Here is a 26,248-nt window from a genome sequence, read left to right as displayed (position 1 = left end):
GGGCCCTGGATTCCAAATCCAGAGCTCTCCAGTGGCGGCTGCACCTTCCCCCAGAGAGTGGCCTCCTGGGGGGTCCTGACTTTCGGGGCCAGAGGTCTCTCCATCTGGACTAGGTGGCCGGTCAGGCTCTTCTTCCAGCCTTGAGGGGCCCTGGAACAGTCCCAGCCCAGGCAGACAGACCCAGCCCAGGCGCGCCAGAGCCACTGTCTCCTGTGGGAGGCAGAAGCTTGGAGGATCAGGGCAGCACCGTGGAGGGAACCCCAGGGAGACGTGGGGTGATGCGTCCCGAGGGGAGAGGCCTGGGCCTGGCCTTATTCCGGGTGGTCCCACCATGAGCTCCCATCGGTCCTGCAGCAGACACGTTAGGACGCTCAGCAGGTCCACTCCCGTGTTTTGGTCATGGCTTTAACAATTCATGGGGAAAAGAATGCGCCCTCGATTGGGAGAGCCCCTGGATCACCTGTTCCCAAGCTCAGTCCCCGTCTCTTGGAGGGAGTCTGTCCTCGAGGGGCCCTCTGGTGCCCAGGGCAGAGTGTCTTGCATCCTCTCCCGAGGGCGTCCACTCACACAGCCACCTGCTCCCCCGCTCCCTCCTTCCCTTGTCAGCATGGCCACCGTGGGCCTGGCATCACCGTGGGCCTGGCAGACAGTCCCTTGTGGGCTGCCTTTGTGCCATGAGCCGACTCACTGCTACTGACTCACCTGTCCCTCCCAGTACTGGAACCTTCTGGAACACCAGCACTGAATGATAGGAGGCCCTGTGAGGTTGGCATCCCCCATCCCCCCCAAGAGGCGCCCTCTACCAGGGTGGCCCAGGTGTGTGTTTTACAGGAGGTCGCTCTGTCCGGGCAGTGGTTAACACCTGTAAGCCCAGTACTTTGGGAGACCAAGGGGGATAGATCACTTGAGCCCAGGAATTCAAGATTAGTGTGGGAAACATAGACCCCGTCTCTATAAAAAATAAAAAATTGCCTTGGGCGTGGTAGCTGGTGCCTGTGGTCCCAGCCACTCAGTGGGGCTGAGGTGGGAGGATCGACTGAGCTGGGGAGGTCAAGCCCCACTCCAGCCTGAGACCCTGTCTCAAGAAAAAATCAGTCGCGCGCGCACACACACACACACACACACACACACACACACACACACACACACACACGAGAGAGAGAAGGCAGCTCCACGAGTGCCACCAAAATGTAGGCAGATGGATTGGGGACCCTCTGCCTTCCCAGAGGGTCTTGGCACACATGCTGCATGCAGCTCTGGTCTGCCGAGGTCCACGCAGCCTGCTGGGAAGAGCATGACTGGGGGTCCAGGCACTAAGAGGCCCTTTCCCCTTGGGTGGACTTGAGCCGGGCCGGGGAGAACTTCGCTTCTTTTGACTGCGCTCTGCATTCCCACGAACCTTTGTCTTCTTGAGCCCAGCGAGTCCCTCTGTTGACCCCTGTCCTGAGCCATTATACCCCTAGATTGAAACGACACTCAGCACCTTTCAGACGGGCCCCGGCCTGCGCGTCGGTGGAAGGTGCCATGTGAATGTTACGATTCAGGTCAAGCTTCCAGAGCTGGGGAGTGCAGGTGTGATCTAGAACAGTGCTCACAGCCTCGGAACCCTGCTCTCGCCGCAGCCCCCAAAGAAAATAGCTGCCCTTCACCTGAGAGTGGGGCCTGGGCCATGTCTACTGGGAGCCATGCGTCAGGGCTGGTGGCTGGGCAGCCCTGAGGCCACACTGGCCCCATCCCAGGCTCTGCACCAGCACCATTGCCCAAGCCCCAGGGACGCCAGACCCATCTGGGGACAGTGCCCGGCGGCATCGTGCAGGCCACAGTCTGGGCATTGGGGCTCTCTGGGAGGCTCCTCTCTTTGCCTTGCAGTAGCCACTCGGGGGCTGCTCTGAGCACGGGCTTGTTCTCGCCCAGGGCCGCTCCCCACCCCTGCACCCTGGGTTGACCGAGTTCCAGCCTAACCCAGCCGTAAGAACCTTGGCAGGACAGCGGCTGCTCACATCCCAGGAAACTGGAACCAGGGCAAGGGCAAGAGACCCAGAGGGCAGCAACCGCGGTGCCGTGTCGCGCTCTGACTCGGGGCTGCAGCTCTGCTGTCGGTCTCTGGGGATGTGGGGTCATCTGTCCCAAGAGGGACACACCGTATTTGGTACAGCTGGGGAGTCCCCAGGCCCTTGGTGTGCTCACATCTGAGTAAATCTGCTGTTGTGGCCACAGGCAGCGGGAGTGGGGGTGCTGGATGGCCCAGCCCCTCTGGGGCTCCACATTGGTAGGAGCGGGTGGCGTGGCACCAAGCATCCGAGTGTGACCCTCCTCCCTCTGCTCCCACCTGCAGGATGGCCCACCTCCATGGAGATGGCCCATGGCCTCGGCACCACCAGCCCCACCTGGCCTCCACTTGGTGGCCCCAGCCCCGATCCCAGCGCCGCCGAGCTGACCCCACTCTGAGAGCCTGGCTGAGCTGGCAGCATGGAGCCCTCAGCTCCCCAGACTTTGCCGAGGGGCTGCCCCGGACCCCGGTGTGAGCCGGCGTCTCCTGTCTGCATGCCCCCTGTGGCCACCAGGCTCCGAGGGGCCGTGGTGACCCTTGATCAAAGAGCACAGTGGACTGTCCCTTCTGAGTCTCCCTTTTCTACAGTTGATATATTTGTAACTGGTACAAGATGAAGGACAGCAGCTTTCCATTCCTAGTTCAGAGCCCCGGTTCCCCAGGGTCCTGCAGGCTGAGCGGCTGGGGCTGTGGCTGCCCACGTGCGGCCTCGGCTGGCTTTGCCTGCTCCTGCAACAGTGCGGTCACTGCCCCGAGAACTCAGGAGGCCTGCAGAAGAGAATTGATTGGTGGTTGAAGCACCGTCTTCACAGATGTTCGGGGGCAGTGGGGGGCTCCAGGCATGGTCAATGAAGGAAACTGCCTGTTCGCCCACCCTGCGTGTCACTGTGGCGGCCTGGCTGTCGCTGCTTTTTGTCCTCTGCCGTGTTTGCGCGGCCTCAGTGCCCTCCCTAGCGCGTCTGCGCTGGGGCCCTCAGTGTCTGGGGCCTTGGGGTGCATGGGCGCTGCCCTGAGCAGCTAGAATGTCTCAGCCCGGTGCTGGGACTGGCCGAGGGGCGGAGGCACAGCCGCTTCCAGCAGCCAGCATTCAGTGGCCTTGTCACCAAGCTCCACACCTCCTCATGGTGCTGACTTTGGTGACATCACAAGGCCCCTCCAGGTGCAGGGGCTTCTGTTTGGCAGGCCCTTGCCAGGGAGGACCTGGCGGCCTCCTCGTTCCCTTTTGCCATTGGAATGTCCCCTTGTGGTTTTGTTTTTTTTTTTTGGTTTTTTTGTTGTAAATGGAGTTTCACTCTTTCTGCCCAGGCTGGAGTGCAATGGCGCAATCTCGGGTCACTGCAACCTCCGCCTACTGGGTTCAAGTGATTGTCCTGCCTTAGGCTCCTGAGTAGCTGGGATTACAGGTGCCTACCACCACGCCCGGCTAATTTTTTTGTATTTTTAGTAGAGAAGGGATTTCACCATGTTGGCCAGGCTGGTCTCGAACTCCTGACCTAAGGTCATCCACCTGCCTTGACCTCCCAAAATGCTGGAATTACAGACGTGAGCTACCGTGCCCGGCCCCCTTGTAGTTCTCTCTGATTTGGTTTGTTCTGTCGCAGGCTTCTGTGGCAGGACTGGCCCAGGGAGGAGGGAGCCAGCAGCACACCTGGGGAATGGGGTCCCGGTCGGGAGGCTTGGCCTCTGGGCGACCTCGTCCTGTTTTTTTTTTTTTTTTTAAGGTAAACTTCCTGGGCAGCAGATGGGCAAAGGGAGTGCCTGGGCCTGGTGACCCAGGGCTGGAGCCACCCCAGCAGAGCCCTGGGCCAGGCAGGTGTCTGCTGCTCCCCTGGCTCTGGAGGGCTGCCCTGCAGCTGGGCCTGGGGACAGGTCGGCTGTGGGGCAGCTCAGGGCCCTCCCTGAGGCTCACCGTGGCTCCGAGCAGGAGCTCTGCCTCGGGGGCACTCGGGGGAGACCCAGCAGTGGACAGCACGGTCCCCACATCCAGGCCAGCCACCCCTCCCGCTTGTGCACATGCTCACACACGCTCTCACACATACACGCTCACACATGTACACCCAGTCGCACACGCTCACACACATGCTCACACACACAGTCTCACGCATACACGCACATACTCATACTCATGCACATGTTCCCATGCATGTGTGTGTATTCGGACCGAGCATCCCCCAAGCACCTCTACCCCCCCCCAAGCACCTCTCCCCCACCCCAAGCACCTCTCTCCCCCATGCACCTCTCTCCCCCCGCCATGCTCCTCTCCCCAACAACACACACACCCCCCTGCACCGCCCCCCCCCCCCCCCCCCCCCCCCCCCCGACCAAGGCCCCAGCCTCTGGCCGTCAGTGCTGGTGCCAGAGCTCTGCGTGAAGTTTGGGCCGCAGAGTGGCCCGCTGGGACTCCCGTGTGCTGCCGTCTGATGTGCTCAGATGGGCTCATCGTTGGTTCGTTTTTACTGTATATTTATAGTAATAAAATCATGCAGCAATATCCTGTCTGCTTCTTCCTCTGGGTGCAGCCTTCGGGATTGTGGCTGTTTGCTGACCCGGAGTTTTGCCCCTGGGTGGTTGGCAGTGGCTCCCACACTGTGGCAGCTCCAAGGGCTCTGCCCGGCTTCTCTCTGGGGTCAGGGCGGTGAGCAAGGTGAGGGCTAATGAGAACAGTCAGCTCCCAGCCATCCCTGTCAGGGCTGCTTGTCTGGTTGGAGGGAAGCCACACCCTCCAGAATGGGCTGTCTCCTGAACAGGTGGTGGGGGGCCCAGGGCCTCCAGGTGTGTGAGTTGTCGCTCCCGTCCCCATCTCTAGCCCCGATCATCTCAAGGCATTTGCTGAGCACCTGCTGTGTGTCAGTGGAGGCAGAACAGCCGAGGCCCCGACCCTAGCCCCGGGCGCCTGCCTTCCAGGCAGTGAGATGCCCAGCAGCTAATTAGAATCCTGCCAGGTTTGGTTACTATTAGGAAGAAAGTCAGCGTGGTGGTGAGATGAAACCGTACAAGGACTCATTTAAGCGGGTGGCAGGGAGGGCCTCTCTGAGGAGACTCAAACAGCCCTGAGGGCTGAGGAGGAGCTGGCCCTGGAAGAGTGTTCCAGGTGGCAGGAGTGAGCCTGGTGTGTGCCCTGGGGACGGAGCCCCTGGCTGCAGTGACGGGTGCTGGATAGATACTGAAGAGCTTGTAGGGGCTGCTGGAGTGTTTTTGTAAGGGGGGGTCAGAGTTTTAAGAACAGGTTTCCAAGCAGAGGAACAGTGCTGACGCCCTGCGGCTGGCGTGTGGAGCCCGGATGGCGGGAGCAGGTCTAGCCGCCCATGGTTGTGGACTCGCAGGCTGGAGCCCAGCCCCAGGCCTCTGCACGGCCCCTGCTCCCCTGCCCAGGGAGTGGCCAGTGCCCCAGGGCACCCACCACACCACTGCCTACCACTCAGGGCCCCAGCTCCTTTGCATGCAGGTCAAGCTGCCACCATGGCCCTTCCTTGAAGACTGTGAGGGTGGAGGGGGAGCCCATGTTCTGGCCCATCAGTCCCTGCCCCGAGAAGGCTGCCACCTGTGGACCCTGCAGCTGCTCTGACATGCCTGGGGCTGGCCCCATCCCAGTGTGGGTAGAGGGGTGCTTCCATGGGCAGATCGGCTCCCCCTCTGTACCTCCCAACAGCCCCAGCACTTGTATTGACGTCTGGTCTCGGGCTCCCCTCCTGTGCCCCTGCGTCCCACCAGCCCTGGGCGCTGGCTGGGCTTGGCTGCCTAGGGGTGGGGCCCTCTTTGGGTGAGAGGACCCTTCCCCTTGCTGCCCTCTCACCTTCTGACATGGTCGCTCACCCTGGAATCTGGACTTCCCCTGCTGCTTGCAGCTGTCCCATGTGGCCCCTGACCCACTGGTGGCCAGAGAAGGAGAGAGAGGTGCCCTCTCCGGGTCCTTATTCTCCACATCTGACACCACCATGGACCTAACAGGTGAGTTTCCAATGCCCACCCTCTGCCTACCTCTCTCTTCTCCTGCTTGCCTCCACTCAAGGCAGCCTTCTCTGTGCCAGCGAGCTCAGCCTCACTGCACAGCTCTCCCGAGGCTGTGCCCCAGCCCTGGGCACCCGTGCTGTGAGTGCAGGCAGGGGGGGTTCATGTGCTCAGCAAATCCATTCCCCCGGTAGGGAGGAAAGTGGCCTTGGGCCCTGCTGCTGGTGAGGTGAGCCTTGCTATCATGGATTTCAGGGGACCTGGCTCTCCCTTGGGCTCTTTCTGATGCTTCTGAGCCCCAGAGACATCTCCAGTACAAACACAAGGTAAGTACCTCAGGCCCTTGTGGAATCGGGATCCTGCCTCTGTCATCAACTGCCGGGTGTACTTAGGCAAGTTCTGTCCCTCTCTGAGCTCCAAGTTCCTCATCGTAAATTGGGGAAACCCCTCTTCCCCCGACAGTATCTGGCACAGGGTGCCTGGCTTGGAGGATGCTGGAAAGCACCAGCCCCGGAATTTAAGTCACTTTCTGCCCAGCAAGCTGGATCCACAGAGCCCCAGAGCTCCCGGTCATCCGCCCTGACCCCGCGTGGACTCGGGGACTGGGGCACTCAAGCCCTGTCAAGCCCTGCTCCCCGTGCTGTCCTGGATCGAGCCGGCCAGCAGGGTGGCTAGATCGGAACAGCTGTCGTGCGTGGCAGGCGAAGGCCGTCGCCCTCCGGCTCGGGTCCGGTGACGCTGGCGGAGCAAGGCTCCGGGGCATCTCTGGTTCGTGTGGTCGTGCCATGGGTGCCATTGTGGATGGACAGGGCCATGCGGGCCGCGTCGGCCTCCTGGGGAGAAACGGGTGAGCGCAAGGGGATCGGCGCCATGGAGGGTGGAGAAACCGCAGGGATTTTCGGGTGTCCGCTTTGGGGCGCCAAGGTAGATGTTCGTCGCCCACAGTGTGAACCTTGAGCTACCACGGCACCGACCAGTCGACTAGGCGCTCCCGTCGGAGGCGGGGCCGCCGCCCGGGGTGTGCGACTATTGGGTGACGGCTGACGCGCACCGCCCTCCTTTGCACACCGCCCGCTGCCCCTCTCGACTGCGCGCCGCGGCGCTGCGAGGGGCTCGGACCCGGGGCGTGCCGGCGATTGGCAGGGGAACGGGACCCGGGGGCGCGGCCGCCCGCGGATTGGCGAGGCGCGGCGGGGGCGGGCTCGCGCATGCTCTTAAGTGGCAGCGGCGGGCACGGGGTCAGTGCCAAGATGTCGACGGCGGCGGTTCCGGAGCTGAAGCAGATCAGCCGGGTGGAGGCGATGCGCCTAGGGCCGGGCTGGAGCCACTCGTGCCACGCCATGCTGTACGCCGCCAACCCTGGGCAGCTCTTCGGCCGCATCCCCATGCGCTTCTCGGTGCTGGTAAGGACGGGCGAGGGCGAGGGCGCGGGCGGGCCGGGGCGGGGGCGTCCGTGGACCCCGCGGCTGTGTCCCGCGCTCTCTTGCAGATGCAGATGCGTTTCGACGGGCTGCTGGGCTTCCCCGGGGGCTTCGTGGACCGGCGCTTCTGGTCGCTGGAGGACGGCCTGAACCGGGTGCTGGGCCTGGGCCTGGGCTGCCTGCGCCTTACCGAGGCCGACTACCTGAGCTCGCACCTGACCGAGGGCCCACACCGCGTCGTGGCGCACCTATACGCGCGGCAGCTGACGCTGGAGCAGCTGCACGCCGTGGAGATCAGCGCGGTGCACTCGCGCGACCACGGCCTGGAGGTGGGGCCGCGGCCCGGGCCCCGCCCCCCGCCCCGGGGTTTGGCTCTGGCCCCGTGGAAGGCACCGATGGGTAACACGTCTCCTGAGGGTCCCCTGGCCGGGCTGGGTCGGGTGTCGCTGTCTCCAGCAATGGGGTGGGGAGAGGGGTCTGGGGCTGGGGGGCCGGGAAAGGAGGGGCGGGGGCCGGGGCTGGGGCTCCCTCAGGGCTGTGTTACATCCGCCTTGCTGCCTGCCATTGCCAATCCTGGGAGTGGGGGAGTGGGATCGGTGGGGAGGAAGGGATGGGGGAGGAGCGGGGCTTGCCTGGGGAGTTGGGAAACTTGAGGAGCACAGCGGGGGTTGTAAAACTTGGGAATCTCATGGGGGGCGTGAAGGCTCTTGGAATTCGTGTGTTTTGTGGTCTGGAAGGGCTGGACTTTGGGTGTTCAGGCTTCGTTGGGTGGACGGGGAGCATGGGGTGCGGACCCCGGGGGGTGGCCTGGGTACGAGGGAGAGTGCACGGGGTCAGCCTCCACACTCGCTTGGGGAGGAGGGGGCTGCACTGCTCTAAGGGAGCTGGCTGGCTTCTGCCAGGCCCTGCCCGGGTCTCCCATTAAGTCCTTGGCAAAGCTGGCTGCTCGTATCCTGGCCTCACAGCTTCCAGGCCCCTCCTGCTGGGGGTGCCATTGCGTGGCAGGCCTGGCCCCAACCCCTACGTCCTGTCTGCGCAGGTACTTGGCCTCGTGCGGGTCCCGCTGTACACCCAGAAGGACCGAGTCGGAGGCTTCCCCAATTTCCTGAGCAACGCCTTCGTGAGCACGGCTAAGTGCCAGCTCCTCTTTGCCCTCAAGGTGCTCAACATGATGCCCGAGGAGAAGCTGGCTGAGGCCCTGGCTGCCGCCACCGAGAAGCAGAAGAAGGCCCTGGAGAAGTTGCTCCCGGCCTCCTCCTGAGGGTTGCCTGAGCTGGTGGCACCCTCCCCTGGACCGCAAGACTGGGAATTCCTGCTAAGTGTGGCTTCTGGAGTGTATGTGTGTACCCCGCTTCTGACTGCCTAGGGCGAGTGGGCATCCTGTCATCTCCACTGTCCCAAGCAGTCACTAGGTGGCGTCCGGGCCAGCTGGGACCCAGCCCATCCTCCCAGGCAGAGCAGGGTGGTCTGGGCACACTGGGCCTGCCTCTCCAGCCTCAGGATGCTCTTGTTCATCCTGGGCTCAGACCCTCCTCTGTGTGCGTCTCATCACAGCTGGTGGAGGCCCAGGAGTGCCTGACTGTCCCACAGGGGTGGCGCACAGCTCTGGGACCACTCAGAAGATGGGATGTGTGGGTGGAGGATGCCTTGTCTAGGTCCTTCCTGAGCCAGCTCAGGGCCTGGGGGAGAGCCAGCTTGGGGTAGGAAGTTAATACTGTTAATTTGGCTTGTTGTTGGATTTACGTTGCTAGATTTTCTCTTTCACCACGTGTGAATTGTGGGTGAGGTTTCAAAGTAGCTTCACCACACGTGGCTTGGTTCCCAGGGACAGTCAGGGCCTCGGGGGCCCAGCTATGTACAATGAAGCTGTCGAAGGAGAAGACAATAAAGTCGCTCCTCAGCTGCTCTCTGTGTTTCTCAGCTGCTCTGTGTGTTTTGGTTCTGGATGGAGCCAGCTCCGGCCTCCTGCTCTAGGTAGGGGAGGGAGGAGCTGCCCCAGCCAGGGGCAGGTTTGTTCCCCAGTGTTTACTGAGGGCACTCCCAGCATGAGTGCTGCGTCCATCAGCCAGGTTGGGGCGTCTGGGCCGAGACCTTCAGGGCAGGCTCCCCTTCCTGATCCTGGTGGCCCTGGCTGCACTTGGGCTGACCTGCTTTGCTTTGCAAACCCGCCATTCCCCCCTGTCTGCAAGCAGCTCCAGGGGATGGTGTGGAAGTGCAGGCTTACTGTGCAGAAGGACAGCAACAGAGCCATCCCTCGTGGTCTCCTACAGCCCCACATCTGGAAAGACTCCAGTGGCACCGTCAGAAAATTTTCACAGCCCATGCCCGGCCTGGTGAGGGAGGCAGTGTTCCCAGCTCCATCTCAGAGCTCGCTGTGAGAGCAGCATGTCCCGGGGGAGGCCCTGTGCTACGGCGGGCTGGGGATGTTCGTGGCTCTTAAAGCCTTGTCTTGAGTCATGTGGGCTCCAGGAGCAAAAGGCACACCCCTGAGCAGCAGGGGACAGGGCAGTCAGGGTTGCTGCATTGGCCAGTAGCACATGTCATGTGACCAGAACTGAGCCCTTCACTAGCTGTTCTTAAATCTTATTTATTTTCCAACAAATGGCATTTTCCAGGTGCCCCAGTCCTCACTCCTAAGGTCACACCTCAGTTGGCACCTGTGCGTGTGTATGGATACACTTTCCCCCCAGGGCCCTGCCTGGTCTGGTCCGGGGCAGCCCACGAACTCTGGGCCTCACCACGAGGTTCAGGGTGAGACCCTCGTCCCGCCTCAGTGCTGGCCCGAGCTGCCTGGCCAGGGCCGCAGCCCCCATCTTGCCTCTGTCTGCCGGCTGCTCCCGGGGCCTGATCCTCTGGCCCCCACTGGGCCTGGGCTGCACGTGGCAGCTGCCTGCTCACTGTCCTCCTCACTCCCTGGCACACAGCTTCAGGGTGGACCAATCACCCAACGTCAGATTCTGAAAGAAAAAGTCCTGGTGAGAAGGGAGGGGGACAAGTGGCTGCACGCGCACACCTGCAGCTGCGCAGACAGACCCTGCTGCCCCCGCCACGCGGGATCTGGGCTGGCAGACACTCACCGGCCTGCGGGCTAGGGCTCCCGCCACTTCTTCCCATTCAGCACCTGCAGCTTCTCCAGGCTCTGGGTCACTAAGCACAGTGCTTGCCCTGAAGAATGATGACCTTGAGCCTCTCCCACCCAGGCTCAGTAGGGCTGGGTGGTGCTGCCCAGGGGTCTGAGCTGCAGGATGTGACCTGCCCCTCGCCTGTCACGGCCCCAACCCCGAGGTCAGCCTTGGGGTAGAGAGACTCAAACCTGCTTTCCCTGGAAAGGGGTCCCTTTGCCTCCCTCGGAAACAAAAAGGAGCTCTCAGTCGTCTGGTCCCTGGAGACTCACCCATCTCACGGACACGGTCCTCCAGGGCTCCTGAAAGCTGGGGGAGGCTCATGGCGTGCAGGGACGCTTGCCAGCCCTTGGAGTCTGTGGTGCAGGGACCGAGTTAGCTGGGAGTCTGTGTCCCCACAGGCCCTGCTTTATTCTGAGTCCATGCAACCAGGAGAACCTGCTTGGATCAGAACCTCCCAGGGCCGAGGCTGGGGAGCCCTGTTGTGCCCTTCCTCCCACAGGCTGAGCAAACACTACGAGGCCCGGGTCAGCCCGAGAGAAGACACAGCTGTGCCAGTGGGGACCCAGGTCTGGGCCCTGGCTAGAGGCTACTGAAGTCACTGGTGGTCTCAGCACAACACAGCCAGTCACAGCACAGGGCCTTTCTCGAATATTTCCCACCCCTGGGGATAGGCAGTTTTCCTGTCACAGGTGAGGAACTGGGCTTGGGTCCCCAGGACCCCCTCTCCTTGGACTCTGGGATCATGTGCACACAGGGACCTGGGAGAGTGGCTGCTGGCCGGAGAACCAGGCCAAGCCCACTGGGTCAAACCTGGCTTCAGGGCTCCCCCACCTTCCCCTCTGCCCAGTGCGGGGTCAGGCCACTGCTCTTACCAGCTGGGGGGAGGGCTGGGCCCAGAGTGGCTGCACCAGGGGACTGGTCCTGCCTCACTCGGGCTGACAGCTCAGCTTGACAGGCTCTGCCAGACACAGGAACAAATGGTGGTGAGGGCAGAGGCCTGGCCGCCGCAGAGCCCCCACCTCAGACCTTCAAGGGGAGGGAGGGGCTCAGCCCTGTCCCTGCAGCTGGCTCTCATTGGCTGGGCCAGTGCCCCATTAGGCTGTGCTAAAGAGCAGGAGGGCAGCCGGCAAATTCCCGGCCCCGACTCCTGCCTGCGTCTGCCTGCAGGAAGGAAGGGCCTGGATGAAATGGGGGTGGGATGCTCCAGGCCCTGAAATCCACCTCTCAGTTACAAAACCAGGACGAAAGGATGCCTGGGGGCCCAGGGGCCAGGTAGCTGACCACTGGAGACCCAGCCCCGGGCAGCTCAGAGCCACTCACCGCAGCTGGTCCAGGACGAGGGCGGCATCCCGGGCCAGGGCCCATGCCTCCTGCAGCCGGGCCTGGACGTCCTCGCGGGCACGGTCCTGCTCCAGCAGGCAGCTCTCCACCACGGCGCGCAGCTCCTGCTCCTGGCACACCTGGCCCCGCATGGCCTCTACCTCCTCGCAGTGCTGCAGCGGGGTGGGGGGCGCGGGGAGGCTGGGAGGTGGCTGGGCAAGCCAGATCCTTGGCCACGGCCCTGTCCTCTATGTGGGGCCCTCTCCCCCTTGCATCCACCTGACCCCTCCACACAGCACCACCTTTTCTGTCAGAGACGGGGCCAACTCAGGGGTGTCACCCTGTCCCCCCATCCCCCACCCAGCCACTTACCTTGTGCAGCTGGATGGCGAGCTCCTGCATCTCAGCCTCCAGCCGGTCGGCGTAGGCCAGCTCCAGGGCATCCCCGGGCGGGTGGGCACTGCTGTGCCAGCGGGCAATGGCGGATGTCATCTTCCTCTTGGGCCCAAACAGCCTGCAGGGGGAATGTGACCAGGACGTGCCTCAGCCTCCCAAGAGCGCTTACACGAGTAGGAGTTTGCCCCAACCCCGGGCTGAGGGCCAGAGCAGCCCTTCTGGACGCACGTGATGCCGATTTCCTTCAGGTCACTCTCAGTGAGGGTCAGAAAGATGCGGAGGTCCACGTCCTGCTCCTCAAACACCTGCAGGTACTTCAGACACCCGATCTGCTCCAGCAGTGTGGCCAGGTCCTGGCAGGCACAGGGGACGGGTTGGTGGGGGTAGTGGCCGACAACGAAGCACAGACATTTTTCTCCACTCGGAGCCCCACCACTTCCCCAGGCTTAGCACAGACAGTGCCTTGTGTGTGGCGCCCAGGCTGTCCCCTCCTACTCTGGTGGCTCAGGCAGGGCAGGATGTCGCAGGCAGGTGAGTCCTCACACTGTGGTCGGCCACCTGGGGACACTGTGTGTTCATCACCAGAAACTGGCCTCCTCCTCCCACACAGGCTCAGTTCTGTGAAGGGGCGATGGCGCTGCTGATCTCGACAATGCTTTGTACGCGGAGAGTGCTGCTCTCTAATTCTAGAGTCTCAGTGTCAGATGTTCCGCTTTCCACTTGCCTAAGCGCAGCTCTTCTCCGAGTTCACCTGTCTGGAGTTCACCGAGCTCCCTGGATGTAAGATCCATGTTTCTGATCCACTGAGATGGTCAGGCTGTTTCTCACCCATCGTTTTTGCTCTCTCCTTCTGGAATGCCACTGTATGGGGCAGTGTTGGTGTACTTGAGGGGGTCACAGGTTTCTGTTCATTTTTTTCACTCATTCTTTCTGTTCCTCAAGCGAGATGATCTCAGGTGACCTGTGTTCACAAGTTGTCTGATTCTTCTGCCTGCTCAATTCTGCTGTGAGCTCATCTAGTGATATTTTCATTTCAGTTTACTTTTCAACTCCAGAAATCCTACTTTTGAGAGTTTATTGCTTTTAATGGGAAACAAATGTTACTCTGACATTTTCTTCAAGCTATTTTCTGAAAGAAACATACTTAGGACAGTACCCTGACCAGACTCCACTCAGTGTATGTTCAAGGGACCGAGACGTGTGCCTGCTCACTGAGCTGGGGGCTGCAGGGAGAAGCTGGCAAATCCAAGGCTCTACTGAACAGCAAAGCCAGTGCTTTAACAAACAACCAGCCAGGCCGGGCGTGGCGCCAGGCCAGGTGTGGTGGCTCCCACCTGTAATCCCAGCACTTTGAGAGGCCGAGGCGGGCAGATCACTATGTCAGGAGTTTGAGACCAGCCTGGCCAACACTGAAATCCCGTCTCTACTAAAAATACAAAAAATTAGCCGGGCGTGGTGGCGGGTGCCTGTAATCCCAGCTACTTGGGAGGCTGAGGCAGGAGAATTGCTTGAAACCGGGAGGAGGAGGTTGCAGTGAGCCGAGATCACGCCACTGCACTCCAGCCCATATGACAGTGCGAGACTCCGTCTCGAACAAACAAACCAAATAACCAACCAGAGATTCCCTCTGCCTCTCATCTCTGTGCCTCTTCTGCTCACACAGGGTAGGAGAACTCAGCAGACACAGGTGAGACAGCTGAGCTGTGAGTCACACCTGTGATCCCTAAGGTAATGCGTGGTCAGAGGGACCACAGAAAGGAGGAGGATGGTGGCAGCTGTAACCATCACCAAGCACACACTGTGTGTGGTTCCTGTCTCTGCTTCAGCCACATCTTGTCAGACTCCTGCAGGCAGCTCTGAGGTCAGGCTTGCTTTTCTTCTCCCCAGGCTCAGGGAGGCCAACTCCAGTATGGAAAGCAGGGAGACAAGTCCTTCCCGTGGAGAGGAACAGAGTAGAAGCACTGCAGTGGGGACACCAGCCATGGAGCCGGCTGTGAGCCTGCGGAGCCTAACAGGCCATGGTGACGCCACCGCCATTCTGTTCTCCCAGCAGCGCCTGGCACATCATATACACAACACTTGCCTCATAAGTCACAAAAAGTGCCGTCTCTGAGTGTAACCTCCAGTTTCACAAGCGGTCTTACCTGGGGTCCTGAGTAGGGGGCCCTCTGAGTCTGGGGGCTGGACTCAGCGAGAAAGGCTTCCCTGTCAGTTGCAGTGCGGGGAGGCCACTGGCTGTCAGGATTCTTGGTCTTCATGTAACTTTTAGCTTGTTTGCGAGCTGAGCTTTTACAGGCGTGATCTGAGTCCTGCAGCGAGAGGCATGCATCTGAAGGAGCGCGTGAGCTCACTTGAGAGCCTTCGTGAAACCCCCCACCCGCCACACGGGCTTCCGGTGCGTTTGCTGTCATCTGAGAAGCCAGGCCCTGGACACAGCACATCCCAATGCAGCACACACGTGCAGCACCTGCTTGTTACAGATGTGCTCATCTTAAAGTAACTGGGGGATATCAGGCATCCCAGCCAAGGACCAGCTATGGGAGACCAAAAAAGAAAGAATCCGTACCTCGTTGCTCTCCACAGAAGCTTCGCTGCTGAGCCCCTGGGCCCTGGCCAGGCCCTCGCTGCTGCTGCTGCTCTGGACGGGCCCCAGGTTGGCACAGAAAGCATGTTCCTCTGAGGGCAGGAAGACAGGGCATCCGCCTGCAGGCCTCACGGAGGTGCTGCGCATGGGCGTGCCCCGGGTTGAGCCGCCTCCATCAGGGCACTCCTTGGGGCCTGCAGTGGTTGCTTCCTTATATTTCAAACTTCCTGCCTGTCCTAAACCCTCCCCTCTATACAGACGGGCAGGGCTTCTGTCTTTTTTGTTCACTGATAAATCCCAAGCACCCGGAGCAGTGCTTGGCACATGGTAGGCACTATGGAAACAGCTGCTGCACGGAGGTGCAGTTACACATTCCTACTGGAGCCTGTCCTGAAAGCCTCAGGGGGCTCCCAAGCAAGGAGCTAAACCTGTTGCTGTGGAATGGCTCCCTTAAGCTGCACGGGGATGCTGGACCAGAAGCTTCTCCCATTCCTCACAAGAACCAGGGCCGTCCACACCTCCCCCTTTCCTGTCCTCTGCTGGATGGCTGTGTCCCAGCGCCAAGCCCAGGGGATAAGTGGGGATGGGCACACAGGAGCTCCAGGACCTGCCTGAGCCGCGGGCTGGACAGGGGTGGGGGTGCACATACCCCGGCTGCTGCTGCTGCTGCTGCTCTCCACGTCCCGCTCATTGATGGGGGAGGTGACGTCCCGGCAGCAGAGGCCCTCTTCTTCCAGGGGGTTCTCACCACTGCTGTTGAAGGTGACATAGCCGCGGGGAGGAGGCTGCTCTGTATATAGAATGGGGCCCATGAGCCCAGGGAACTCCAAAGTGAAACCTCCTCAGAGGCCAAGGCCCAGGATAGAGGGTGGTGACTTCCCGGTCATGACCTCATCTACTTGCCCCCATGACCCAGCATGGCACCATCTGTGGTGTGTGGGTGGAACAGACGCTCTGAGGGTCAGTCAGTGGCCCAGGCAAGTGCCTGGTGGGGCCAGGGCTGGCAGCCGGGTCAAGCCTGGGCCTTCTCCATTTCTTTTCCAAGGGGAAAACATAGGAAATAGTAAGCTGTATTCACAGATGCCTGACCAGAGAAAACTATACCACTAGTGTTCCCTTTAGCAGGAGGTATCTAATGACCTCACACAGACACCCAGAGACCAGGTGTCTTTATGTCCCTGTGACCTTTAACCACAGGCACTTAGCGGGCCTCCTCGGGTCAGTCAACCCCGGCGAAAAAGATCTGGCTGAGCAGGAAGGAAAAAGGCCTTGGGCTAAAAATGAACAATAATAATATGAAATTACCTAACTCTACCTGCCTCTAAAACCAAGCAGAAAAAGGGGCATGCATACCAGGCACTGTCACTCCAGTTTTGCCCCTTTATTTACATAAAAAGACTGACTTGACTAGGCACAGTGGCACATGTCTGTAATCTCAGCTACTCGGGAGGCTGAGACAGGAGGATCGCTTGAGCTCAGGAACTGGAGCCTGCAGTGAGCTATCATCGTGCCTCTGCACTCCAGCCTGGGCTACAGTGAAACCCTGTCTCAAAAAAGAACCCAAAGGACTGGTTGATGGGACCACGGGGAACTTACTTTGCTCTTTACATATTTTCCTAGTTATGGAGAAGTTTTTACAATCAGCACATGCTATTTATCATTGCCCCCTAAAATTTTTTTGAGACAGGGTCTTGCTGTTATCCAGACTGGAATGCAATGGCACCATCATGGGTCACTACAGCCTTGACCTCCTGGGCTCAAGCAATCCTTCCACCTCAGCCTCTCATGTAGCTGGGGCTACAGGCATGGGCCACCATATCTGGCTAATTTTCAGAATTTTTTGTAGAGATAGGGTCTTGCTACATTGCCCAGGCTGGTCTCACAACTCCTGAGCCCAAGCAATCTTCCTACCTCACACTTCCAAAGTGCTGGGATTACAGGTATGAGCCACTGCACCTGCCCCCCACCCCAATTTTTTTTTTTTTTTTTTTGAGACAGAGTCTTGCTCTGTTGCCAGGCTGGAGTGCAGTGGCACAATCTCGGCTCACTGCAACCTCCGCCTCCTGGGTTCAAGCGATTCTCCTGCCTCAGCCCCCTGAGTAGCTGGGATTATAGGCACGTACTACCACGCCTGGCTAATTTTTGCATTTTTAGTAAATACGGGGTTTCACCATGTTGGCCAGGATGGTCTCGATCTCCTGACCTCTTGATCCGCCTGCCTCGGCCTCCCAAAGTGCTGGGATTACAGGCATGAACCACCGCGCCCGGCCCCAAATTTCTTAATTACCGACAAAATATATGCACTTATAGAAAATTTAAATTTCACAAGGTATGAGAGGAAAAAACAAAAATCCCCCGAAATACCACACTTGAGACCACCATTGTGATTACTTCTCTGTGGATACATTCGAAGAACCACACACAAGCGGCTTCACACATGTATGATTTTGATAAAGCATTTGTTGTACAGCTATATACATTAATTACCAACCCAGCCCCAGGATGACAGCTTCCTTCCTGTCCCCACCACACCTCAGGCTGTAGCAGGTGGCAGGGACCTTTCGGAAGGAAGAGACTCCGCCACTCAGAATGACCAGCCCGGTGTCCCAGAGCCAGTGCTCACAGCTCAGTGGACAGGACACAGGCGGGCCCTCATGCTGTGGTGGGGGTGGCCAGCAGCTCTAGAGAGGCCTTCCCAGTGGCCTAGTCAGCTTACCCCTCCCACGATGATGGGAGAAGGTGGGTCTCCAGTTCCCAACCCAGCACCCAGGCTTGGGAAGACAGAATTCTGTGCATCTGCTTGTTCCCGGGGTCTTAGAAGGGAATTCAATTACTCACGTACCCTTGGCTGAAACACTGTCTACTCTCACTCTTCCAAGTCCTGGCCTCAAAGAGTCCTTACTCCCGAGAGGGACCAGCCACCAGGCCTGTGAGACCAGCAGCCTTGGCCTGGCCATGAGTGGGTGACAGCCATCAAAGGAAGACATAACTCACACCTCCAGTTGAGCTCCGGGACAAACCACAGCAATAGAGAGTAGGCGCCAAACCCAACTCCCCTAAAAACAGCCCCCAGCACTCCCCAAGAGCAAAACGCTCAACACCCTGGGGCTGGGAATCTGAGAATGAACGAGATCGGAAAACCCAAAGGCTAGGATTCTTCACCGGCAAGTCAGCAAGTGGCCCTCTCTCAGGAGGGTCTGAGAAAACAGCAGGCCTGCCCGTGGCCTCCTGCCCCCAGCAGCACACCCGACCCAGCTGGTGTGGGCAGGGCAGGGAAGTGAACTTCACGCTTTGCCTCCTCCCTGCATGAGCCGACCCACCTATGTAATGAATGAAATCTGACCTTAGCTACATTTCTGCTGCAAGAGAGAAAGTTCTATTCCTAAATTTAACCAATGAAAAGGAAACTCAAGGAGATAAAGCAAAAAACAAGAGCTAGTCCGTGGCCAATGCATTTCCATCACTGGACTCAATCTTGAGTCTCCCTGAGAAAGCTGGGCCACCTGTTCCGCTGCCACCTGAGGTCCAGTGACTCACATTTCAGGAGCCTAAGAGCTATTCCATTCTTGCCAACACAGAATCTTCGTATGCGATGAGAAACAGCCCTCGGGCCACTCACCATAGCGAGGCCGTGGGGCTCTGCTGCCCAGGCCAATGCCTGTGATCCTGGCCAGGGCTCGCGGTCCCTCGTGGATGCTGACACCCTTCTTCCGGCACGGCCTCTGTCTCTGAGGAGCAGGGCAGGACTCATCAGAAGAGCTCAGATCTTCGTACTTTTCTGTGGTCAAACACCAAGATTAAGATAGTCTGTTCAGTACTGGACTCATTTACTAATCCTACGACAAACTGAAAAAAAGTAACCGTCACCGGTTTTGTTAAATTAAGGAGAAGGGTATCTGCCAGGGCATCACTTTTGAGAAATGTCCTAACAGACCGGGGCGCTGCTCCAATGGGCCACAGGGAGCTGCAAAGTTAGTGAGGGTGGGAAGTTTCGTTTTTCTTGAGACAGAGTCTCATTCTGTCCCCCGAGCTGAAGTGTAATGGCATGATCTTGGCTCATTCACTACAACCTCCGCCTCCTGGGTTCAAGCGATTCTCACGCCTCACCCTCCCAAGTAGCTGGGGTTCATGCCCAGTGTTGTTGTTTTTTTTTTCAGTAGAGACAGGCTTTTGCCATGTTGGCCAGGCTGGTCTCAAACTCCTGACCTCAGGTGATCTGCCTGCGTCGGCCACCCAAAGCGCTGGGATTACAGGCATGAGCCACCATCCCCAGCCAGGAGTTTATTATCTCTCTTGGGGTTTGCAAAATTGTTCATAAGTCTGTATTGTTCATAATCAGAAATTTTGTTCTAATTTGAATAAATAAAAACCATCTCTTCATTAAAATATATGGTAATATCAGTCACAACTGCTTTTTCCTAATCCCTTCCTTTGGAAACAACTTTTTTTTTTTTTTTTTTTTGAGAAGGGAGTTTTGCTCTTGTTGCCCAGGCTGGAACTTCCACCTCCTGGGTTCAAGCGATTCTCCTATCTCAGCCTCCCGAGTAGCTGGGATTATAGGCAGATGCCACCATACCCAGCTAATTTTTATATTTTAGTAGAGATGGGGTTTCATCATATTAGTCAGGCTGGTCTTGAACTCCTGACCTCAGGTGATCCACCTGCCTCAGCCTTGCAAAGTGCTGGGATTATAGGCATGAACCACTGCGCCCGGCTGTAAACAACTTATTAAGCAATTCTGTATTTTCTTTTTTTTCTTTTTTTTTTTTTGAGATGGAGTCTCGCTCTGTTGCACAGGCAGGAGTGTAATGGCGCCATCACGGCTCACTGCAAGCTCCACCTCCCGGGTTCACACCACTCTCCTGCCTCAGGCTCCTGAGTAACTGGGACTACAGGAGCCCGTCACCACGCCCAACTAATTTTGTTTTTGTATTTTTAGTAGAGATGGGGTTTCACCATGTTAGCCAGGCTGGTCTTGATCTCCTGACCTTGTGATCCGCCCACCTTGGCCTCCCAAAGTGCTGGGATCACAGGTGTGAGCCACCGCGCCCGGCCACAACTCTGTATTTTCTAAAGCATGGCATGTGTTTGCTATGATTATAAACCGTTTCGAATCACTACCCAGTGTGAGCTTTCAGAGCCCAACCCAGAGCTTTTACTACTTTGTAGCTTTTCAGTTTTTCATATTTGATTTGTATAAGGCTCTGATCTGATTCTACTTTTAAGAGATATGTGAGTTGCATACAGGAGGAAATGCTGTCTCCTTGTGGAGGTGGTAAGCTGGGGAGGAAATGAAGGGAGAGGTCCTTTGCATTTACCACCTGAGCTGTGTTTATTATGAAACAATCCCAGCGCCAGGGAAGGAGCTGGGCTGAGCCTGACCCTGGGAAAGCAGCTGCTCACTCAGGTGCAAACTGACAGGACAACTCAGGGCAGGCCGGCAAAGAGGGAGAGCTCAGGCCCCGAACATGGGCCACTCTGTCCTTCCCCATGAAGAGGCTCATGCTGTGGCGACTGAGCTAGCCATATGGACACACACCCCCTCACACTCAAAGATCTACAGCACCCCAGGGAGACTGTGCCTCCATTCAAGCTGAAGGGGAGAGAGCTGTAAGACAAACGCACAGAGGCAGCAATAAGCAAGAGAACGGCAGCTGTGTGAATCTCAGCACCCAACACACCCTCAGAGCAGCTTAAAAAGAACAGGCAGATGGAAACCACAAAAAAGCCAGGGCTGCAATCCTGCTATCAAAGTGGAATTCAGGGCAAAATGCATTAAATATGACACAGAAGGACACTTCTTTTTTTTTTTTTTTGAGACAGAGTTTCACTCTGTCACCCAAGCTGGAGTGCAGCCGCACAATCTCGGCTCATTGTAACCTCCGCCTCCCGGGTTCAAGTGATTCTCCTGCCTCAGCCTCCCGAGTAACTGGGATTATAAGTATGTGCCATCATGCCTGGCTAATTTTTGTATTCTGAGTAGAGACAAGGTTTCACCATGTTGGCTGGGCTGGTCTCGAACTCCTGACCTCAGGTGATCTGCCCGCCTTGGCCTCCCAAAGTGCTTGGATTATAGGCATGAGCCATGCCCGGCCAGAAGGACACTTCTAATACTAAAAGCCGTAATTCATAGTGAATCTATAACAACTTATGAAAATCTGTCACCAAAAAATGCGCCAACTTCCTTCATAAATCAGAAACACGCTAATACGTAATTCTGTAGAAAATGAACTAAGAATACATAATCCTAAATAAGATAGACTCACAGATATGCTAAATTGTATATAGACAGCAGACAATACAACTTCTTCTCAAGCAAAACACAGAACATTAAAAAATATTGATCAGGGCTGGGCGCGGTGGCTCACGCCTGTAATCCCAGCACTTTGGGAGGCCGAGGTGGGCGGATCACTTGAGGTCAGGACTTCGAGACCAACCTGGCCAACATGGTGAAACCCTGTCCCTACTAAAAATACAAAAAAAAATGAGCCAGGCGTGGTGGCAGACGCCTGTAATCCCCACTACTCGGGAGGCTGAGGCAGGAGAGTTGCTGGAACCTGGGAGGCGGAGGTTGCAGTGAGTCGAGACAGCGCCTGGGCACTCCAGCCTGGGTGACAGAGTGAGACTACATCTGAAAAAAAAATATATATATTGATCAGTAGGTGATAAATAAGATGACAAGGAAGTTATGTAAATGTAAGAATTATAAACACTCTCTGATCAGACACATTAAAGTTGATCAGAATAACATGAGAAATTAACCACAAGATCAAAAAGGCCCTTCCACCTAGAAATTAACAAAAACAACCATAACACTTCCATTAGACAACTCCTGGGTGAAGGAGAAAATATAAATAAAAATTACAGAATTTCTGAAAAATAATAAGGAAAGTATTAAATACAGAACCCCCAGAATACACTTAAAGCGGCAATCAGCAAAAATTCACAGCCTCTAACATTTAGCAACAAAAGGGAAACAATGAAAATGAAAGAAATTTCCAACTCAAAAAACTAGAACAACAACAAAGTAAGCCAAAGAAAAATAAAAGCAGAAATTAAACAGAAAATCAGTTGGTCTCATTATTAAATCAAAATCCGATGGGTTTTTCTTGTTTTTCCACTAAACAGACAAAGTACTAGTATTTAACTTAAGAAAAAAGGAACAGGCCGGGCATGGTGGCTCACGCCTGTAATCCCAGCACTTTGGGAGGCCGAGGCAGGCGGATCACGAGGTCAGGAGATCGAGACCATCCTGGCTAACACGGTGAAACCCCGTCTCTACTAAAAATACAAAAAAAAATTAGCTGGGCGTGGTGGTGGGCACCTTGTAGTCCCAGCTACTCAAAAGGCTGAGGCAGGAGAATCGCTTGAACCTGGGAGGCGGAGGTTGCAGTGAGCCAAGATCGCGCCACTGCACTCCAGCCTGGGCGACAGAGCCAGACCCTGTCTCAAAAACCAAACAAACAACAAAAAAGATCTCACCCATTTACAGGATTTTTAAAAGCTCATGTCAAACATGTAGAGTAGAATAGTGGTTATCAGAGGTTGGGGGTGGGGAAGTAGTGGGAGAGATTGGTCAATAGGTATAAAATTACAGATTGAAGAAAGAAGTTCTGGTGTTCACAGTAGAGTGACTATACGGAACAACAGCGTATACCTCAAAATAGCTACTAGAAGAAAGGATTTTAAATGTTCTCACCTCAAAAAAATGATAAATGTTTGAGGTGATGGATAAGCTAATCACCCTAATTTGATCATTACACAGTGTATACGTGTATCAAAACATCACACACTGTACCCCATAAATATGTAGTTATTTTGTGTCAATTAAAAATGAGATAAATATTTTCCAGGTCAGGTGCAGTAGCTCATGCCTGTAGTCCCAGCACTTTGGGAGGCTGAGGCGGGTGGATTGCTTGAGCTGAGGACTCTTGAGACCAGCCTGGTCAACATGGCAAAACCACCTCCCTACAAAAAATACAAACATAAGCTGGGCGTGGTAGGGTGCACCTACAGTCCTAGCTACTCGGGCTGACGTGGAAGGATCGCTTTGAGCCTGGGAGGCAGAGGTTGCAGTGAGTCGAGAATGGGTCACTGGACTCCAGCCTGGGTGACAAAGCAAGACCCTGTCACAAAAAATAAATCAGTATTTTCCATGCCAAAAAAAATAATAATAATAACGAGAAAATAACCACTGAAACAGAGTATTTTATTTTGTTTTATCTATGTACTTTCTTTGAGATGGAGTCTTGCTCTGTTGCCAAGCTGGAGTGCAGTGGCGTGATTTTGACTCACTGCAATCTCCCCCGCCTGGGTTCAACTGATTCTCCTGCCTCAGCCTCCAGAGTAACTGGCGCACACCACCACATCAGCTTATTTTTGTATTTTTAGTGGAGACGGGGTTTCACCATGTTGGCCAGGCTGGTCTTGAACTCCTGACCTCAAGTGATCCATACGCCTCAGCCTCCCAAAGTGCTGAGATTACAGGCATGAGCCACTGCACCCACCCTGAAACAGAATTTTTTTTTTTTTTTTTTTTTGAGACAGAGTTTTGCTCCTGTTGCCCAGGCTGGAGTGCAATTGCACAATCTCAGCTCACTGCAACCTCTGCCTCCCGTGTTCAAGCGATTCTCCTGCCTCAGCCTCCCGAGTAGCTGGGATTACAGGCATGCACCACCATACCCGGCTAATTTTGTATTTTTAGTAGAGATGGGGTTTCTCCATATTGATCAGGCTAGTCTCGAACTCCCGACCTCAGGTGATCCGCCTGACTCGGCCTCCCAAAGTGCTGGCATTACAGGCATGAGCCACTGCACCTGGCCCTGAAACAGAAATATTTTAAAAGGAGAAAAAAAATGGCTGGGCACAGTGGCTCATGTCTATAATCCCAGCACTTTGGGAGGCCCAGGCGGGTAGACCACCTGAGGTCGGGAGTTTGAGACCAGCCCAGCCAACACGGAGAAACCCCGTCTCTACTAAAAACATAAAATTATCCGGGCATGGTGGCGCATGCCTGTAATCCCATCTACTTGGGATGCCGAGGCAGGAGAATCGCTTGAACCCAGGAGGCAGAGGTTGGTGAGCCAAGATCGAGCCATTGCACTCCAGCCTGCAGCAATAAGAGTGAAACTCTGTCTCAAAAAAAAAAAAAAAAAAAAAAAAAGGGAGAAAAAAATTATCTTGTCGAAAATATAATTTACCAGAACTGACCCCATAAGAAGAGAAAGTGTGAGGAGGCCAATGTCTACAGAAGGAATAGAAAAACTGTTATCGAGGAACCACCTCACAGAAAGAGACCAGATGGTTTCATGGGAGGACTCTATTAGTTCAGGTAGCACTAATGCTACGTGTATTGTCCTAGAACACAAAAAAGGAAGGAAAACTTCTAAATTATTTTTATGAAGTATAACATTGATACCCATACCTGATGAAGACAGAACAAAAATAGAAAAGTACAGACCACACCAGGGGCGGTGGCTCACGCCTGTAATCCCAGCACTTTGGGAGGCTGAGGCAGGCGGATCACTGGAGGTCAGGAGTTCGAGACCAGCCTGGCCAACACGGTGAAACCCCGTCTCTACTAAAAGATTAGCTGGGTGTAGTGGTATACACCTGTGATCCCAGCTACTCGGGAGGCTGAGGCAGGAGAATTGCTTGAACCCAGGAAGCGCAGGTTGCAGAGGTTGCAGTGAGCTGAGATCTCGCCACTCCACTCCAGCCTGGGAAACAGAGCAAGACTCCATTTCAAAAACAAAAAAAAAGAAGAAAGAAAACTATAGACCAATATCACTTATGACTGAATATCCACAGAAAAATACTAAATATTAATAAACAGAATTCAAAAACACATTAAAATAATACAACATGTGGGATTTATGCCAAGAATGTAAGTGTGATTCATTATTAGGAGGTTCATGAAGACAATCTACCATATAAAAATTCACAATCATCTCCAAAGATATGGGAACAAAATTCAATAGTTACTGCTGTAAAACACCACTCAAGAATAGAAGAACTGATGAATACTTTGTTAATATGCGAAAATAAAATATGCCTTCTCTTTTAAAGCCAGCCTCTCATGTAACGTGGCGTTTCCACTAAGATGAGCACTAAGGTAAGGAGGCTCACTATCTCCACGGTGTTAAACAATGGGCTAGAGGTGTTAGCAACCAAACAAAACAACAATGCAATTCAACAAAGTCAGAGTCACGAGAATCAGCAGGAAGCAGTGTATCCGTCCATACTTAAAGATTATATGTTAGTACACCTGTAAAGCCCTAAAGAATCATAACAAAACTACCCTGAACAATACAAGAATTCTGGGCCAGGCGCGGTGGCTCACACTTGTAATCCCAGCACTTTGGGAGGCCGAGGCGGGTGGATCATGAGGTCAGGAGATCGAGACCACGGTGAAACCCCGTCTCTATTAAAAATATAAAAAAATTAGCCGGGCATGGTGGCGGGCGCCTGTAGTCCTAGCTACTCGGAGAGGCTGAGGTAGGAGAATGGCATGAACCTGGGAGGCGGAGCTTGCAGTGAGCCGAGATCGCGCCACTGCACTCCAGCCTGGGTGACAGAGCGAGACTCCATCTCAAAAAAAAAAAAAAAAAAAAAAAGAATTCTGTAAGGTAGCAGAATATAAAATTAGTTTGCAGGGCCGGGTGCGGTGGCTCACACCTGTAATCCCAGCACTTTGGGAGGCTGAGGCGGGTGGATCACCTGAGGCTGCGAGTTCAAGACCAGCCTGACCAACATGGAGAAACCCCATCCTTACTAAAAATACAAAAAATTAGCTGGGCATGGTGGTGCACACCTGTAATCCCAGCTACTTGGGAGGCTGAGGCAGAATTGCTTGAACCTGGGAAGCGGAGGCTGCAGTGAGGCAAGATCGCTCCATTGCACTCCAGCCTAAGCAACAAGAGCAAAACTCCTGTCTCAAAAAAAAAAGTTTGCAGAAATCCACTCCCTTCAAATGCACTGACAATATGCAGTTAAACAATATAATGACACCACTAAAGAACTTATTCACGCATCCAACCACCACCTGTTCCCCAAAAAGCTACTGAAATAAAAAATAAATAGCACTGAGTAATTAATACCCTGAGATTTGGGGGAAAAAAGGGATATAATGATAGGGAAAACCCCATTTACAATAGCAATAAAGATGATCAAACACTTAGGAATAAACTTAAGTCATATGCAAAATGTAGATGAAGAAAAATTTAAAACCCTCCTGCAAGACCCAAAAGAACACTGGAACAAGAAGTCATCCCTTGTTCTTGGATAGGAAAACTCAACAACACAAAGATATAGTTAATTTACACATTGTCACAATCTCAATAAAAATATCAATACTGTTTTTAAGGAGCTAGACAAGTTGATATTCAAGTTCATATAGAAAAAT

General features: G+C 55.5%; 3 protein-coding genes and 1 long non-coding RNA gene across 20 annotated transcripts in view; 3 read left to right on the top strand and 1 right to left on the bottom strand.

The window, feature by feature from the left end:
• The window catches only part of MGRN1 (mahogunin ring finger 1), a 72,428-nt gene extending 67,894 nt beyond the window's left edge, over nucleotides 1-4,534 (top strand). For 3 of the 9 annotated variants that reach the window (XM_058434135.1, XM_058434133.1, XM_032144625.2), the window contains exon 17: nucleotides 2,336-4,534. In XM_058434135.1, coding sequence (XP_058290118.1) covers nucleotides 2,336-2,448 — 113 coding nt within the window. In that variant the 3' untranslated portion in view covers nucleotides 2,449-4,534. The remainder of the gene's footprint in view (nucleotides 1-2,335) is intronic. The other 6 variants (XM_032144632.2, XM_032144628.2, XM_032144629.2 and 3 more) reach the window with 3 other exon arrangements.
• A 1,120-nt stretch (nucleotides 4,535-5,654) lies between these two features.
• Nucleotides 5,655-6,535, top strand: LOC131382390 (uncharacterized). Its single transcript, XR_009211832.1, has 3 exons — nucleotides 5,655-5,998; nucleotides 6,193-6,324; nucleotides 6,461-6,535. It is a non-coding gene; the product is annotated as an uncharacterized LOC131382390 (long non-coding RNA).
• A 548-nt stretch (nucleotides 6,536-7,083) lies between these two features.
• NUDT16L1 (nudix hydrolase 16 like 1) lies at nucleotides 7,084-9,339 on the top strand. 3 transcript variants are annotated; one of them, XM_032144634.2, is made up of 3 exons: nucleotides 7,084-7,401; nucleotides 7,488-7,748; nucleotides 8,459-9,339. In XM_032144634.2, exons 1-3 carry the CDS (start codon nucleotides 7,207-7,209, stop codon nucleotides 8,678-8,680), a joined length of 678 nt encoding a protein of 225 aa, XP_032000525.1. In that variant the 5' UTR covers nucleotides 7,084-7,206; the 3' UTR covers nucleotides 8,681-9,339. The 3 variants fall into 3 exon arrangements, with proteins under 3 accessions (XP_032000525.1, XP_032000526.1, XP_032000524.1); XM_032144635.2 differs by having other exon boundaries at nucleotides 7,104-7,401; nucleotides 7,488-7,818; XM_032144633.2 differs by having other exon boundaries at nucleotides 7,104-7,401; nucleotides 7,488-8,567.
• A 651-nt stretch (nucleotides 9,340-9,990) lies between these two features.
• The window catches only part of ANKS3 (ankyrin repeat and sterile alpha motif domain containing 3), a 38,861-nt gene continuing 22,603 nt past the window's right edge, over nucleotides 9,991-26,248 (bottom strand). For 4 of the 7 annotated variants that reach the window (XM_032144613.2, XM_032144616.2, XM_058434130.1 and 1 more), the window contains 11 exons: nucleotides 18,464-18,622; nucleotides 15,494-15,634; nucleotides 14,827-15,038; nucleotides 14,405-14,569; nucleotides 12,489-12,613; nucleotides 12,237-12,378; nucleotides 11,865-12,037; nucleotides 11,417-11,502; nucleotides 10,814-10,897; nucleotides 10,497-10,584; nucleotides 9,991-10,376 (listed from right to left, as the gene is read on the bottom strand). In XM_032144613.2, the coding sequence (XP_032000504.1) occupies nucleotides 10,508-10,584; nucleotides 10,814-10,897; nucleotides 11,417-11,502; nucleotides 11,865-12,037; nucleotides 12,237-12,378; nucleotides 12,489-12,613; nucleotides 14,405-14,569; nucleotides 14,827-15,038; nucleotides 15,494-15,634; nucleotides 18,464-18,622 (1,364 nt within the window). In that variant the 3' untranslated portion in view covers nucleotides 9,991-10,376; nucleotides 10,497-10,507. The remainder of the gene's footprint in view (nucleotides 10,377-10,496; nucleotides 10,585-10,813; nucleotides 10,898-11,416; nucleotides 11,503-11,864; nucleotides 12,038-12,236; nucleotides 12,379-12,488; nucleotides 12,614-14,404; nucleotides 14,570-14,826; nucleotides 15,039-15,493; nucleotides 15,635-18,463; nucleotides 18,623-26,248) is intronic. The other 3 variants (XM_032144615.2, XM_032144619.2, XM_032144614.2) reach the window with 2 other exon arrangements.

The sequence above is a fragment of the Hylobates moloch genome, unplaced genomic scaffold, assembly GCF_009828535.3.
Source record: "Hylobates moloch isolate HMO894 unplaced genomic scaffold, HMol_V3 SCAFFOLD_23, whole genome shotgun sequence".
Classification (NCBI taxonomy): domain Eukaryota; kingdom Metazoa; phylum Chordata; class Mammalia; order Primates; family Hylobatidae; genus Hylobates; species Hylobates moloch.
The sequence above is the reverse complement of the archived record's forward strand: the minus strand, read 5'-3'. Positions and strand labels throughout refer to the sequence as shown.

Bases quoted from the DNA above. Each gene is read 5' to 3' on its own strand.
- NUDT16L1 (XM_032144633.2), top strand. From the start codon at position 7,207: ATGCTCTTAAGTGGCAGCGGCGGGCACGGGGTCAGTGCCAAGATGTCG. The intron at 7,402-7,487 runs GTAAGGACGGGC...GCTCTCTTGCAG, and splicing joins CCATGCGCTTCTCGGTGCTG to ATGCAGATGCGTTTCGACGG.